Source organism: Lolium perenne, chromosome 5 (assembly GCF_019359855.2).
Source record: "Lolium perenne isolate Kyuss_39 chromosome 5, Kyuss_2.0, whole genome shotgun sequence".
Classification (NCBI taxonomy): domain Eukaryota; kingdom Viridiplantae; phylum Streptophyta; class Magnoliopsida; order Poales; family Poaceae; genus Lolium; species Lolium perenne.
Window position 1 is genome coordinate 182,426,279 of NC_067248.2, and position 17,024 is coordinate 182,443,302.

At 45.0% G+C, this 17,024-nt stretch overlaps 1 protein-coding gene across 1 annotated transcript; it reads left to right on the forward strand.

Moving 5' to 3' along the window:
- LOC127303877 (uncharacterized) lies at nucleotides 1-4,934 on the forward strand. The gene is made up of 4 exons (XM_051334589.1): nucleotides 1-66; nucleotides 3,650-4,200; nucleotides 4,284-4,842; nucleotides 4,929-4,934. Exons 1-4 carry the CDS (start codon nucleotides 1-3, stop codon nucleotides 4,932-4,934), a joined length of 1,182 nt encoding a protein of 393 aa, XP_051190549.1.
- The last annotated feature ends 12,090 nt before the right edge of the window (nucleotides 4,935-17,024 follow it).

Here is a 17,024-nt window from a genome sequence, read left to right on the forward strand (position 1 = left end):
ATGGGCGCGCGCATGACCGTTCTGATTTCTGAACTTGCCGTCGACTCGAGGCATTGGTTTCTACTGGTGTTTATAAGATGTATGTATGTATGTATAAAGTGTAGATCGATTGATATAGTGCACTAGTAGAGAATGAATTACTAACTTTTTGAAAGTTTTATTGGTTATTTTAATATGGAATGCATTTTTCATTCCACCCCATACCAGTTTATTAGCCCATTACGTATTTAAGAAAACATTAACCAATAGTTTGACCAAAAATTATGAGATATATGACATAAAAAATTATGGCATTGAACTAGTGTTTAAAAGTGGTTTTTCAGTGGTATATATCTCATATTTTATTAACTAAATTAACGATGAAAGTTTTCTCGAAGTACATGGTGATCTAATAAACCGGTATTATAAGGGAGTAATGTTAAATATGCCCTTAGGTTTATTAGTCATGCGTGTTTAACTATATCATCAATATAATACACTTAGTATAAGACGCATGATTTTAAAAATCATTAGAAACATAAGACGTTGTATTCTCTAATATAACTTTATGTTATATAATTGATATTACGTAGCACAAATTGATGATCTAGAGATATGTGCGGCCGATACTAATAAACCCGATTCGGACGGAGCACAATGGAGAATACAATGTAAACACAAGTTCAAATGCACACTATTAAATCCACATACTTACACCTCATCTATTGGAGATTAAACACGTTGAACCAGTTCAAAAGGTCACCATACATAAGAAAACTATGCATTATATTATGTCAACACATAGTGACCTTCACCTAACTACATGATTAGCCTAGTTCTTAACTACTGATCATTTTTAATGACAATAAGGTTAGTCGTTGTTAAAGATAAATTAAGTCATTATCAGCTCACGATTGTTGTTATTAGCACTACTAGGAAAAAGCCTAGCCGTAAGATGGGTGTTAGTGGCGCACCAGGAGGGCAGTGCGCCACTACTACTTAGCAGTGGCGCACCGGAAAGTGGTGGGCCACTATTAAAAATGTAGTAGTGGCGCACCTCTCCTGCGGTGCGCCACCACTAAGTTGGACCATGGGTTTGACCCAACCTTATACATAGCAATGGCGCACCGTGCAGAGGTGCGCCACAGCTATTTTTTGTAGCAGTGGCGCACCTCTACATGGTGCGCCATTACTATGTAAAGGGGAGGATGGACATGTTTGGGCATCACTTAGCAGTGGCGCACCAAGCACCACCCACCCACCCCCCCCCCCCCCTGATCGCCTTTTCGAGTTTGGAAAAAATAAAAGAAATAGATAGAAAATTCAAAAAATTAAATCCTTTGAAATGCCCATGTAATATGTCATCTAGGTTTAGTGAAAATTGAAAAAAATGAATTTTGATATATTATGCAAAATGGCGTCATCTTTCGGTAAAACGGGTTTTCTGGTTGCATACGACCTCCGATGAAAAACTTTTTTATATCAAAATCGATCTACGCGAATTTCCTATTCGAATTCAACGGCCTACGGCCGTTTGGAAAAAAAATGGATTCGTCAAATTCAAAATAGAAACAGGACTTTTTTCAGGTTTTAGATTTTGGGCAAAAAATAGAAAAAAAAATAGCAGAGGAGCCGGCCACTTAACCCCTCCTCTCTCCTCCTCCACACATTCTCCTGCTTTCATTCTCCTCTCCTCCTCCTGCTCTCCTCCTCTCTTCTCCTCCTTTCACTCCGGCGACCTCCTCCTCTCCTCTCCTCCTTTCAATCCGGCGACCTCCTCCTCTCCTCTCCTCCTTTCACTCCGGCGAACTCGTCCACTATGTCGAGCTCCGGTGACCTTACTTTCCGGCGAGCTCCTCCACTATGGTGACCTCCGGTGACCTTACTCTCCGACGACCCTCCGGCGACCCTCTAGCCTCCATTACCTCTGGCCTTCGTCCTCTTGTTCATCCTCTCCTACATCTCCTCACCTCTCTTCACCTCTCCTACGTCCCTCATCCATCATCACCGGCGGCTAGGCTAAGAAAAATGAGAATGAACATTGCACAAATAATTCTAGCAACAAGAACGAGAAAAAATAACGAGCCAAAAAAATTCGAAACAAAATGTGCCAGATCCAGATCCAGATCCCGATCCAGATCCAGATCCAGATCCCGATCCAGATCCAGATCTAGAAATTTCAAATTTTAGTAGTGGCGCACCTTTTTTCTATCCAGTGGCGCACCTCAGACGTTTAGGAGTGGCGCACCATGAAGCTAGTAGTGGCGCACTAGCTGGTGCGCCACTGCTAAGCCAAATAGCAATGGCGCACCACTAGTGCGCCACTACTAAAAGTTAGCAGTGGCGTGATAGCAGTGGCGCACCACTAGTGCGCCACTGATTGCCCTTTTCCTAGTAGTGTAGGGTTATGTAGACTATGTTTACTGTTACAGTGAGATATGATATTTGTACTTTTTCTGCCAACTTTCATCTATATATTATCATATAGCTAACTAATTGGTTACTTGTTTCAAAACTATTTTTTCACAAAAGATTGTAACATCATCTCACCGCAACATAGTTCTTTAACCACAAATAACAGTGAAACGACGCATATTATCATTTTATCCAAGTTTCATTACAATAAAAAAAAATGGGTGGCATTATTGTTGTTTTATACCCCTCTTACAGACTGATTGACACCCCTCATTTCATTTTGTAGAAACAAAATAAAATGAAAGCAATGGAATGAAATGATGTCGGTGCTTTCAGTTCATTGTTAATTTGAAATTCAAGCTGAAAAATCATGTTTGGATGCCAGGATGATTTATGAAATGAAATTTTGTCCACAAGAACAACAGGGTTAGGGACATGAATTGACTTAACATACAATACCAATTCTTAGAATTTTGAATTGAAATGACAGATCAATTTCCATGGTAGCCAAACACATCGGATGTGGAATCTGGATCGGATTTCAAGATTTAGCCACTAAATGATGAGTGTGAAATGAGCTCCTACATGGGTGCCTCGCCTTCCTCGACCAAACAAGTACTTTCTTTCCATGTATCTTTTTTCTTACAATGCAGAACATATGAATCCAATTAGATGAAAAAAATATGTCTATCTAGGATGCCCTGTGGTAGCCTAAGGTTACAAATTAATAATATAGATAGAGATGTGAATGGTCCAATTTGGACCGAGTTACATTTATAGTGACTTTTACCACATTATATGTATAGAATTGACGACCGGGTTATTTTTTCCTTTTAATGAGAGAGACCCTGAGAGGAAATCAAGGGATGCAAAATAAGGAAATGATTATGACATGTCAACCATATCTTAGAATTCCTAGATCAAGTACACACCTAATGCGTAGACTCTGCGTGCACTGCTAGAATAAAGGTGTGCACATGCAACTTATCGATTAGGATAAGATTGGGTTGAATATAATCATGTATTTATTTTGATTTTGTCTTATGTATTGATATCATCTCATACAAATAAGGGTAAATTGGTTTTATGCCACTCTCTATTCCACAGATTGCACATATGCCATTACAAAAATTTGACTTGAGGATATGCCACTCTAACTATCCAATACTTTTACTTATGCCATTTTTGTCCAATACATAAATGTATACCGTGTGCTGTACGTAGGATACTGTATACAGACCTTTTTTTTTAACAGAGCTCAGTCAATTTGGAGGCCAACCACCCCGCTCGTGACCCAAATTGTGCCCGCTCGTCCCCAAATTGTGCCTGCTCGTCCCGCCCCCGACGAACCCTAAAGAAAGTGGAGGAGTGGAGGGCGGCAAGGCTGGCCGGCGTGGCAGTGGAAGGCGCCACCGACCTCCGCCCGGGAGCCCCGCCGCCGACCTCCGCCTGCGAGCTGCGCCGTCGACCTCCGCCCGGGAGCCCCGCCGCCGACCTCCGCCTGCGAGCTGCGCCGTCGACCTCCGCCCGGGAGCCGCGCCGCCGACCTCCGCCTGCGAGCCGCGCCGCCGACCTGCGCCCGGGAGCCGCGCCGCCGACCTCCGCCTGCGAGCCGCGCCGCCAACCTGCGCCCGGGAGCCGCGCCGCCGACCCGCGCCCCAGAGCCGCGGCCAGCGCTGCTGCTGTTTGGGGCGGCGCCGCTCGTCGTCCCCTGCACTCGCCCGCCGCTCGCCTAGTCGCACGCCCAGCACAGGCCCGCCTCTCGTCCGTGTGCAGGATGAATTCGGCTCCGGACTGCCCTTACGAGTGAGTCAAAATCATCTCTACACCTGTGCTTGAATGTGCACATAGTTTTACATTCTTTAATTTCGTTTTCCCATTGTTTGTAGGCTTGAATTGACGAATACATTTAGCTTAGATATTGTTGTTCAAGGATTTGTGCTCAAAGAACCGACCGGTAGGAAATCATATGTGAAGGGGAAAACAATTAGGTGGAATGTGAACTCAGATAATTTCACAATGGATGTGCTCATGGATGGGTTAAGTTCTGAGTTGAGAGTTGGCAGGGATCAGAGTATCACCGTGTGGTATTTTAACATGATAATGGCTCAAGATGTTAAACTAACTCAGTCCGATGATTTTCATCTGATGTTTGATATGTATAGAGCAGAGAGGCGGCTTGCACTTGTTGTTGTTGTCGTTGACAACTCATGTTCTGAAACTTTAGACCCTATGCTTGACAATGCTGATTATGTCCCTGAGGCAACAATTCCTGATAATGATGTTCTTCTGCTGGGTCTCCAAGGCTGTCCTCTAACTCCTAGTAAAAATGGAGCATCTTATTCAACCTCGCCATTAAAACAATCTGCTCAAGTGGTTCCATCTACCTCAACTATAGAAACTGATCCATTTGACATGTTTGTGAAACTATGTAGCTTGTTGCTTTTGGTACTTCTTCCGCATTCCAACATGTTTAAAGTCTTATGTGAACTTATTAAACTGTGCTTGTGAGACTATCTACGATTTTATTTCAGTTCTGATTGCTAATTTGTGACAAATTGAGGGAAAGTGCTGCTGAATTTTTCTGTATTTGCTGTTGAAGTTTCTGGACAGAACTTCGCACCTCAGTTTGCTGGACCATATGTGCCCAGAAATGACTCGAATTATAACAGTACAATCATATTGATGTTTATGATTTTCTGTAATTTTTTCAGATTTTTCTGAGAAGATTTTTTTTCGGCCAAAATTTGACAAATTTCAAACAGAAAATGTTTGTTTAACGATGCAAATCTGCCCAGAAATTTCTCAAAATGGAACAATAGACTCGTTTTAATGGTTTTGATTTTCTGAAATTTTTCCAGATTTTTCTGAGAAGTTTGAATTTTTTCCAAAATTTGAATTTTTTGAATTTTTCGGGTGCCCAGACCTGAAAGTGCTACCTTCCTTTTGAAACCAGGGCTATTATGGTAAATACTACCGTATACACTGAAATACATATAATTCTTGAACAGTTATCCTTTGAGGTGTACAAAGTGGCATGGATGAAGGTATTGGATAGTTAGAGTGGCATATCCTCAAGTCAAATTTTTGTAATGGCATATGTGCAATCTGTGGAATAGAGAGTGGCATAAAACCAATTTACCCTACAAATAATGGCAACCCTTCAAAAAAAGGGAGTTTGAACATTGTATGTCTATGTAGATTTATAGTTTTAATTGTATATAGATTCATGGAATCATGGAAACTTCGACCCTTACTAGAAAATCTAGTATGCCTAACCTATGATAGACGACCGGAGGTTGCTGGCCCTCACTGTCACGAACTCAAGACGCAGCCATGGGACCTTATAATATACTCAAGACGCTTTCGGCCGGCGGCGATTTGGTGCGGCGGTGTGGTTCCCGCGCACCGGGTGGTGCGGAGATGCGGTGGCGCCGCTGTTAGCGGCGGATCAGCGCGGTCGGGAGGGACGGCGGCTCTAGCTCGACCCAGATCTGGGCCCCTTTGGGCCCGGTCTTGGCTAGGGCGGGCCGGAGCTTCCCTGCTCGACGGTGGTGTTCCCTGGGCGCCGAGTTGGTGAGTTGGCGATGGCAGGGTGGTGGCGGTGCTATGGCCGGCTGCTGCAGCACGCCGGCGGGGACTTAGCGGGCCAGTGTGGGCTCGGCCGAGCCAGTAGGGGCCTGGTTTGTCCCTGCTGCCATGTCCGGTCGGCAACCGAGCTCGCGGTTGGAGGCAGTTCCCTCCCCTGGCTGTGGTGTTGCGATCCCTGGCCAAGTTGGCTCCCTCCTCCTCTTCTAGGCCTTGCGTCGATGACCACAGGGAGACGGCGAGGATGACGTCAAGACCGTGGTGGCGTGTGCTGGTGGGTGGAAGGCTGGTCGGGGCACTTCGGATCGACCGGGATGGTGGTGGTGGGGTTGGGAGAAATCCATGTCGGCTTGTCTGACACCGACACGGTGACGCCTGTGGGTGCCACCTTACCTTCCTGAAGGGTGTCGGGTGTACCCCCCTCCCCAATCCCTTCCGCGTACCGGGGGAAACCCTAGGATTAGTCCGGACAATAGCGGCGTCATCGTCGTTCCCCTTGCTGAAGGTGTTGTTTGGTATGCGGTGATTCGAAGTGCTAGGTGTGTGGTAGGACTTCTCCGGAGGGCGCAACGGTTGCGGGTCATTCTCGTTTTGTCGATCTGTCGGTGTCGGCATTCCTTTTCTCTTTCCTTTCTTTGTAGTTTCGTTTGGGCTTGGTTGTGCTGCGGCCCCAGCATGCTTCTTGTATCATGTGGTTGCTATATTAATATAGCGGGGCGAAAGCCTATTTCGAGGAAATTTTGTCAAAAAGGACCACCTGCCCCACTGAAATGTCAAAAGAGACCACCTGTGAACGGAAATGCCAAAACTGCCGTGGCGGCAGCACGGCCAGGCGACGCGTGGCGCCTGCCGCCGTCAGTCCTGGCGGCACGTCGCCGTCCCACGGCCGGCCGTCAACGGTGCGCATCCTGCCGCCCTAGCTGGTGGCGGCACGCTGACGTGGCGGGCCTGCCGGTGGTGGCATGTGCTGCTGGCCGACAACCTCCACAGCGCGCTCACGGCGCTGACTCCGACGCTGATGGCGCTGATTCCCACGCAAACTTTGTCAGATTCGCGCTGTCTCTGATTTTGAGGCTGTTTGCTCCGGTTTGAGTCTATTTGGCACTAGTTTTTGCACTTTCAGCTATATTAGAGACTGTAGTTGTACAGAAAATTGATTGTATGATTCTCCGACATGAGTTGATGTCCGCCGCTGATACAGGAACGTGACCACCGAAAGTGGTAGTTTCACGTCCTTTAAAAGGAGCAGCTGGGCAGGCCACTTCTCATACGTGCACATGCTATTCTCATCGCGTACAAGAGCTCACAGAAGACAAGCTCAAAGCACTACAGCCAGGCCATTGTTTTTAGTGATTGATTAGCTGATTGAGTCACTGATTGAGCCGCTAATTGAGTGCACGAAGCAGTAGAAGAAGAAAATTAAGGTGAGTTCTTGTAGATCGCTAAATATTGATGTCTATTACTTACAACTAAATTTTTTTACGCAGCAATCTTTTGATTCTGCTTAGCCCAACATGATAGCTGGTTTCGGCCACAATATGGCCCCGCCACAGGGTACTGAGCATATGCAAGAAGAATACTATCCCGGAACTTCTAGTCAACCTGAGAATCAAGGGATATTTAATGAATTCTTTGGAGCTGACATTATAAGCACACAAGGCAGTTTAATTCCTCCGACGACACAATCTCAACATGTATTACAAACTCCACCACAGAACTATGAGGCCCACACTGATGAGGAGAACGAGCAGTACGGTCGAGGTTTGCACCAACATCGTATACCACATCCTTGGTCGCCTTCTGGTGCTAAGAAGAGACCACCACGCCGTCGTCGACAAGGGTGATATGTTGACGACTCTGCCATATTACTATTATTTCTAACTATGTATGACCTATGTATGAGACATATTTCTATAATTTTGAATAATTATTCAACCAGTTTTTCGAAATAAGATACATGAACATGCAAAAATACAACATAAAATTAAGTTACTATCTGACGAAATAAATATGAAAACATAACTTAAATTTAAATACGGCTAATCACTACTAAGGAATTTAAGATACAACGATAAAGCAAAACACAAATTAACATAAGTAGTTACTACAACAGATAACTCTACTTGCCCTGCGTCCAGCGTGGCCATTTTTCAGTCTTGTCGCCGCGTTCTTCTGCTGCCCGCGCCTCATCAGCCCTTTCTCTTAATCTCTTCCTTTCCGCTTCACGGGCCTCCCTGCGCACCACTTCCTCCGCATACCTACGTGTAGCCTCATCATCCATCCGCTTCTGATTTACCTCGCGATTTCGAGCTTGCTCTTCCCTTAATTTTTGTACCTGTCTCTCTCTTTCTGCTTTATCATTAGCAATAGCCTTTTCGAAACGCTCCTCCTCGTGGAACCTTGCCCATGCACGCCTCTGTTTTTCCTCCACCTCACGGCGCGCCCAATTCGGCTGCTCCTGGTCTATCCAGTGAAATCAGTTGCAAAGGGGCGGAGGAGACTGCAACAACAATAAGACGGTTAATAAACGAAAATTAATGACATACAAATATGATTTTTAATCATGTTGTTACAACATACCGCAGGTCTCGAGGACGATGAACTTGTATGTGCGGGTGGATCATGATCGTAGTATGCGCACATGAAATATTTCATGCCGAACTTATCCGAAAAATCCACCACCTCCTTCACCTTCGCAAGGCGGCCGCACCAACACCTCTCTGCTCTAACCCCCGGCGGCAAAGTTGCATACTTTCCCTTCATCGGTCTAAAATCCTGGTCTGAGCAAGACACACTCATATTGGCTAAGGTATGAGCACTTGTGTACCAAATAATATCGGCGAACTGAGCGAGAGAATTAGGCACACTCGACGACGGCTCTTATAGCGAACTGAGCGAGAGAATTAGGCGGGAAAATTTAGCGGGAACATGCCTCAATCAGTGCAATCAGCCAAAAAGCAGTACAATAATTCGAAAAAATACGTGCGAGACAGGTTGTCGGAGGTGCCGACGCATGCCGCCACCGGCGCCGGCGGCAGGCCCGTCACGTCACTGTGCCGTCACCAGCTAGGGCGGCAGGCTGCGCTCCGTTGACGGCCGGCCGTGGGACGGCGACGTGCCACCAGGACTGACGGCGGCAGGCCCTACCGCCACCGGCTGCGGCGGCAGGCGCCACGCGTCGCCTGGCCGTGCTGCCGCCACGGCAGTTTTGGCATTTCCGTTCACAGGTGGTCTCTTTTGACATTTCAGTGGGGCATGTGGTCCTTTTTGACAAAATTTCGGAGGAGTAATAAAAACTAACCACATCTTGCTCCCTTTCCTACCAGCCCAAAATTTGTTCCCTAGTGTACACCAAAGGGTATTTTTGTTACTCAAATAATAAATATAACAACATCTGCGAATCCACTCGCAAGAATGGAACCACGGGTATAGCTTACCTTGCATTTGATTTGCATGGAAAGTAAAAGTGAGAGTTGTCATCTTCATTTTTTTTCGAGGTTGAGAATTGTCATCTTTACTCTATGTGTCATGTGAATTTTACAAGACCGAATCAAAACACACAAGTAGAAAAAGCCTTATAGATGAGATCTTATTTCTGTAGCGCACCAACTCCCTGTGCATCACAGAAACAATATCTGTGGCGCACGAGTCACAGTGCGTCATAAAAATAGCTTAGTTTTGTGGTGCACTACTAGTCCATACACCACAGAAATAAGATGGGGCCCACATCCTGCCACCACCAATAATTGGCGTCGTTATTTTTGTGGCACAGGGCTAGCAGTGCGCCACAGTAATTAGTTGTTCTGTGGTGCACCGCTTCGGGTGCGCCACAAAAATATTGGATTCTGTGGCGCACGTGTGCTGGTGCGCCACAGAAATTGTGCGATTATATATCTGCCGTACCCCCTCCCTCGCCCGTACGCCTGCACTCTCTTCCTCTCCCTACCACCGCGTGCCGCCGCCTTCCATGGTGAGCATCGCCATCGTCATCGCCGTCGTCATCGCCGCCGCCTTCCTCCGCGAGGGCCGCATGCCACCACGCTCCACCCATCCCCGCCACCAGAAGATAAGCCGATGCGGCATGGAGGAGGAGGGGCCGCCACCGCATCAAGGAGGAGGGGCCGGCGCCGCGTCAAGGAGGATGAGGAGCCGCCGCGTCCTCCACCCCTGCCGTCGTCGTCAACCTCCTCCTGCACCCCTATCGTCGGTGAGGTCTCTCCCCTCCCCTCCCTCTTCTTCTCTCGCGCGAGCACAAAGTGCTCGACAAAATGCTTCTATGCCATCTGAGAGAAATAGTCATGCAAATATAAGAACAGCTGCCTGATCTAGTTGGTTTATACCTGTGGCTTGCTTGCTCCTCACTGCTTTATCAATTCCCTACTGATCCTAAGTACCCATGAATATTTGGTGGTGTTCTTGTGTTGTTTAGTTACTGTCAACACATGTGAAATTTGCATGTGTGTGTGGGCTGCTTGTAGTGTCACTTGACTGTTCAAGTTTCAATGTTGGTTACTTTTCCTCTAGTGCAAGACATGGTTGAGCTGATGTTTATCCACTGTTGGCCTTTATTCTTGGTAGCTCAAAGTGTCATGCACATGTGGCTTTACCTTATGGGTGTACTATTATTCCGGGCCTCTCCTATTTAATTATATGGTTAAATTATCTTTTTGTCTTTTGTTAATCTCTCAGTGGCTGACAGTAACTAAATAAGCTTATGCTTAATTAGTCAGATGTTGAATTAGTAAGGTCAAGTAGTGGCTTGAGTTCCTGTTGAGCTACTTTATTTTAAGTAGAATTTCTTTTAAGGACTCTAGCTAGATTAGAGGGGAAAAAGATTGCTGCTTTGTTTCCTATGATAATGGATCATCAAATGTTTCCCTTTGTCCCTGGTTGCCTCCTTAATTGATGCCTTATGATCCAAATGACCCAAGTCCCTTGCATGATCCCATTTGTCTCTAATGTTGCTTAAGATGAATAAATTCCCTCTAATCACCATTTGGAGATAAAGACTAGTTCTTGATTTCCATTAGCTAGACTTTAATATTAAAAATGTCTCCCAAATATGGAGACAAACATTTTAACATTACCCCAATGTTATTTCTCTCAAATGGACAGTTTCTGGTGGTTTTTAAAAAAACCAAGTGATGAATAATCCCTTGGTTTATACCAAGTGATGAATAATCCATTTGGAGCATTTGCTCCATGCTATGTGTGTTTGAGCATCTTGACTTATGTCACCATGGTTGCTGGTTTGGTGGTATTTTTGTACTTTCCGATGATTAGAATGTTTGGTCGATCACTACTCTCTGGGGTGGCGTGAGTGAACCTGGTGTGATGGCGCAAATATCAATTTGTTGTGCATCCTACTTGGCTTCGCTTACGCCATCCCGGAATGTGAATATTTGTTTCGACCAACAAAGTATGAGGCATATGCTATCTAGTTGATACCACTTGTCTCTTTCTTCCATTTTAGTGCCGATGATTAGAATGTTCGGTCAACTGTACACTTCGGGGTGACGCCAGTGAGCCTGGTGTGATGTCACAAATATCAATCTCTTGTGCATCCTACCTGGCCTCACTGACGCCATCCCGGAATGTTCATATTTGTTTCGACGAACAAAGTATGAGGCATATGTTATGTAGTTGATACCACTTGGCTATTTCTTCCATTTTAGTGCCGGTGATTAGAATGTTTGGTCAACTGTACACTCCGGGGTGACACCAGTGAGCCTGGTGTGATGACACAAATATCAATCTCTTGTGCATCCTACCTGGCCTCGCTGACGCCATCACGGAATGTTCATATTTGTTTCGACCAACAATGTATGAGGCATTCCATTTAGTTCATACTAGCTACTTGTTTCTTATTTGAGTTGGCACTTCTTAATTGCATTGGACGATGATTAGAATGTTTAGTCACTTGTACACTCTGGGGTGGGGCCAGTGAACCTGGTGTGATGGCACAAATATCAATCTCTTGTGCATCCTACTTGGCTTCGCTGACCCCATCTCTGAATGTTAATATTTTTTTCGACCAACAAAGTATGAGGCCCTTGTCATTCCATTTGCTTTGATATTTCAAAATGCCAATGATTAAAATGCTTTGTCACCGTACACTCGGGGGTGGCGTAAGTGAGCCTGGTAAGATAGCACAAATATCAATATCTTGTGCATCGGACTTGATCTCACTTACCCCATCTCTAAATGTTAATATTTGTTTTGACCAACAATGTATGAGGCCCTTGTCATTCCATTTGCTTTGGTATTTTCAAAATGCCGATGATTAAAATGCTTGGTCACCGTACACTCAGGGGCGGTGTTAGTGAGCCTCGTGTGATTGCACAAATATCAATCTCTTGTGCATCCTACCTGGCTCGCTAACTCCGTCCCAGAATGTTAATATTTATTTCGACCAACAAAGTATGAGGCCCTTGTCATTCCATTTGCTTTGGTATTTTCAAAATACCGATGATTAAAATGTTTGGTCACCGTACACTTGGGGGTGACGTAAGTGAGCCTGGTAAGATACCACAAATATCAATCTCTTGTGCATCGGACTTGGTCTCACTTACGCCATCCCTGAATGTTAATATTTGTGTTGACCAAAAATGTATGAGGCATTTATTCCATTACTCTTATGCATCGGACTTGTTGGTCTCACTTTCTTCCATTTTAATCATAGTAGAAACCGGATGAAGACCCCGATGCAAGCGAGTATGGTGGGTAGAGAGGAGGGAGCAAAGGAGGAACCGGATGAAGACCACTTTGTATCTCGAAATTGTGAAATTTGTATGAATTAAGAGTTGTATGTAAAATATTTGACACTTGCCACTATATATGTATCTCGATCGGGCTCTAAGTAATGTGATGATGATGTCTATATTATATTTGTGCAATGTACATGCTATTTATATTATATCTGCATATTTATGTATGTTACTGTATATTGATATATATTGTTGTATATAACATGTATGTGTATAGCAGGCAGCACAAAATCGTGTATAATATGAGAAAATTCTGTGGCGCACTGAAAATCAATTCTGTGGCGCACCTTTTTCTGTGGTGCACCTAAGACCACGTGCACCACAGAAACCTTAATTCTGTGGCGCATGTACATGTGCGCCACAGAAACATTATTTTGTGGCGAAGTTTTTGTGACGCACCCCCCGTGCGCCACAGAATCATTTTTTCGTGCGCTACAGATGAGGCTTTCCTACTAGTGATATAATAAGGTGGACATGTAATTTGTGTGATTACTAAATTGATAACAGAATGACAATAGTTGCTCCATAGTTGTCTAACAAAAGTTGTATTGATCCCAAGGTTTTGGTTTTCGGTAGAAAAAAAGTCCCAACGGGGTCAACATTTCCGATTACCGTGGTAACCGAAAAGTCTCACTGATTACCGCACAAATTTAAAATTTTAATTTTTTACCCTCAAAATCAGGATTATTTTTTCACGATATGACCGGTCGCATGAAATCTGGTTACTGGGCGGTAACAAGATTTCCTGACCGGTAACCAAACCTTGAATTTGATCCACGAGAATCGGGATCTGTCAGTGCTCAGCGGGGAGTGAAAAGTTAGGTGCCAGCCCTTGGACAGCTTGAGGGCTGTGAACACCGTAGCGATGTTTTTTTAACAGGAAAGGCCCGAAGGACCTGGAGCATGAATTTTTTTTTTTTTGAGCCAAATATCTGGATTATATTAATTAAGGAAACATGAAGATACACGAACAGTCCAGAATTTGGACAGCTGACCCAAGAAAACAGAAAGAACCCTAGGAAAAAAGAAAAAAGCATCTAGGTCCTCGGGATCTTCTGCGCACACCACGATCCGCCGTCGCCAGCACCGGATCCTCCATGCCGGAGCAAAGGAAGAAGCACCTGCGGGCGCAGCTGTGTCGCCGGGGAAGTCCTTTAGAGGACATCTCCTCGTTGAAGTCGCCGCTTGTATCACTCGACGCAACCGTCGAGATCTTGCAGAGGTGATGAGCGTGTCGGCGGGGGCACCGCCCCGAACCCCACCGGCGGTCAGGCCCAAGCCAGAAGCCGGAGCCTGCTTGAAGGCCTGCATCAGCACACAAAGCAAAACGAGGGCCAGCCGGAAGCCCGCCCCACTGGAGCATGAATTTACATCGGCGATGGGAGTCCAATACATCGAGTACTCCAAAGAAAGAAGAAGATTACAACTGAGTCCCTAGCTTTTACATAAAACATCCCACAAAGATGCGCGAAAATACGATCAATTCCAGAAATGTCACTGACGGTTGTTGACTTGCCGGCGTGGACGCCGCTACCTCCACCGGGGACGAGGCCACTTGGGGAAGTAGCGCCGCTCACCGCCACGCCGAAGTCGGAGAATATCCTCTAGTGAAGGAGGACGAGAGAGCTTGAACCGATTTGTAGGTCGAGCGCAGCAGGACGAGCCTGGTACGTCTCCAACGTATCTATAATTTCCGATGTTCCATGCTTGTTTTATGACAATACCAACATGTTTTGTTCACACTTTATATCATTTTCATGCATTTTCCGGAACTAACCTATTAACAAGATGCCACAGTGCCAGTTCCTGTTTTCTGCTATTTTTGGTTCCAGAAAGGCTGTTCGGGCAATATTCTCGGAATTGGACGAAATCAACGCCAAACCTCCTATTTTTCCCGGAAGCGTCCAGAACACCGAAGAAGAGTCGGAGAGGGGCCAGGGGGCCACCACACCACATGGCGGCGCGGGCCAGGCCTAGGCCGCGCCGGCCTAGGGTGTGGCGCCCCCAGGTGCCCCCCTGCGCCGCCTCTTCGCCTATAAAAGCCCTTTCGACCTAAAAACGCAGTACCACTTGACGAAACTCCAGAAAGACTCCAGGGGCGCCGCCACCGTCGCGAAACTCCAATTCGGGGGACAGAACTCTCTGTTCCGGCACCCTGCCGGACGGGGAATTGCCCCCGGAGCCATCTCCATCGCCGTCTTCACCGCCATCTTCACCGCCATCGCTGCCTCCATGATGAGGAGGGAGTAATCCACCCCCGAGGCTGAGGGCTCCGATGTAGCTATGTGGTTCATCTCTCTCCCATGTACCTCAATACAATAATCTCATGAGCTGCTTTACATGATTGAGATTCATATGAGTTTGTATCACAATTTATCTATGTGCTACTCTAGCAAAGTTATTAAAGTAGTTCTATTCCTCCTGCACGTGTGTAAAGGTGACAGTGTGTGCACCGTGTTAGTACTTGGTTTATGCTATGATCATGATCTCTTGTAGATTGCGAAGTTAACTATTGCTATGATAATATTGATGTGATCTATTCCTCCTACATATGCATGAAGGTGACAGTGTGCATGCTATGCTAGTACTTGGTTTAGTCTTTTGATCTATCTTACACTAAAGGTTACTAAAATATGAGCATCATTGTGGAGCTTGTTAACTCCGGCATTGAGGGTTCGTGTAATCCTACGCAATGTGTTCATCATCCAACAAAAGTGTAGAGTATGCATTTATCTATTCTGTTATGTGATCAATGTTGAGAGTGTCCACTAGTGAAAGTGTAATCCCTAGGCCTTGTTCCTAAATACTGCTATCGCTACTTGTTCCTAAATACTGCTGCGTTACTACTGCTTGTTTACTGTTTCACCGTGTTACTACTGCTGCAATACCACCACCATCAACTACAAGCCCGCAAGCTATTTTCTGGCACCGTTGCTACTGCTCATACTTATTCATACCACCTGTATTTCACTATCTCTTCGCCGAACTAGTGCACCTATTAGGTGTGTTGGGGACACAAGAGACTTCTTGCTTTGTGGTTGCAGGGTTGCATGAGAGGGATATCTTTGACCTCTTCCTCCCTGAGTTCGATAAACCTTGGGTGATCCACTTAAGGGAAAACTTGCTGCTGTTCTACAAACCTCTGCTCTTGGAGGCCCAACACTGTCTACAGGAAAGGAGGGGGAACGTAGACATCAAGCACTTTTCTGGCGCCGTTGCCGGGGAGGAAAGGTAAAAGGTACTCACACTCCGGACCTCGGCTACCAAGCTATTTTCCGCCGTTGTAAGTACTCGAAGCTATTTCCTTTAGATCCTGCAATTGCATCTTTTTGTTTCTTGTTTACACTAGTTAGGCATAATGGACAACAATGAGCTTTTTATTCTATTTCCTGAGTTAAGACATGGATGGTTTGATCCGAAAATTAAAAAACCCATGGAACATGTTAGCATGAATACTTTGAACACCATTGTTGCTAATAATATGGAAAATTCTAAGCTTGGGGAAGCTGGTTTGCATGATATTTTTAGTCCCCCAAGCATTGAGGAGAAAATTTTCTTTGATGATACTTTGCCTCCAATTTATGATGATTATAATGATAGTAGTCTTTTGTTACCACCTGTTATGGAGGAGAAATTTGATTATGATTACAATATGCCTCCTATATATGATAGCTACTTTGTTGAATTTGCTCCCACTACAACTAATAAAATTGATTATGCCTATGTGGAGAGTAATAATTTTATGCATGAGACTCATGATAAGAATGCTTTATGTGATAGTTATATTGTTGAGTTTGCTCATGATGCTACTGAAAGTTATTATGAGAGAGGAAAATATGGTTGTAGAAATTTTCATGTTACTAAAACACCTCTCTATGTGCTGAAATTTTTGAAGCTACACTTGTTCTATCTTCCTATGCTTGTCACTTTGCTCTTCATGAATTTATTTGTGTACAAGATTCCTCTTCATAGGAAGCATGTTAGACTTAAATGTGTTTTGTATTTGCCTCTTGATGCTCTCTTTTGCTTCAAATACTATTTCTTGCGAGTGCATCATTAAAACTGCTGAGCCCATCTTAATGGCTATAAAGAAAAGAACTTCTTGGGAGATAACCCATGTGTTATTTTGCTACAGTACTTTGTTTTATATTTGTGTCTTGGAAGTTGTTTACTACTGTAGCAACCTCTCCTTATCTTAGTTTTGTGTTTTGTTGTGCCAAGTAAAGCCGTTGATAGAAAAGTAAGTACTAGATTTGGATTACTGCGCAGTTCCAG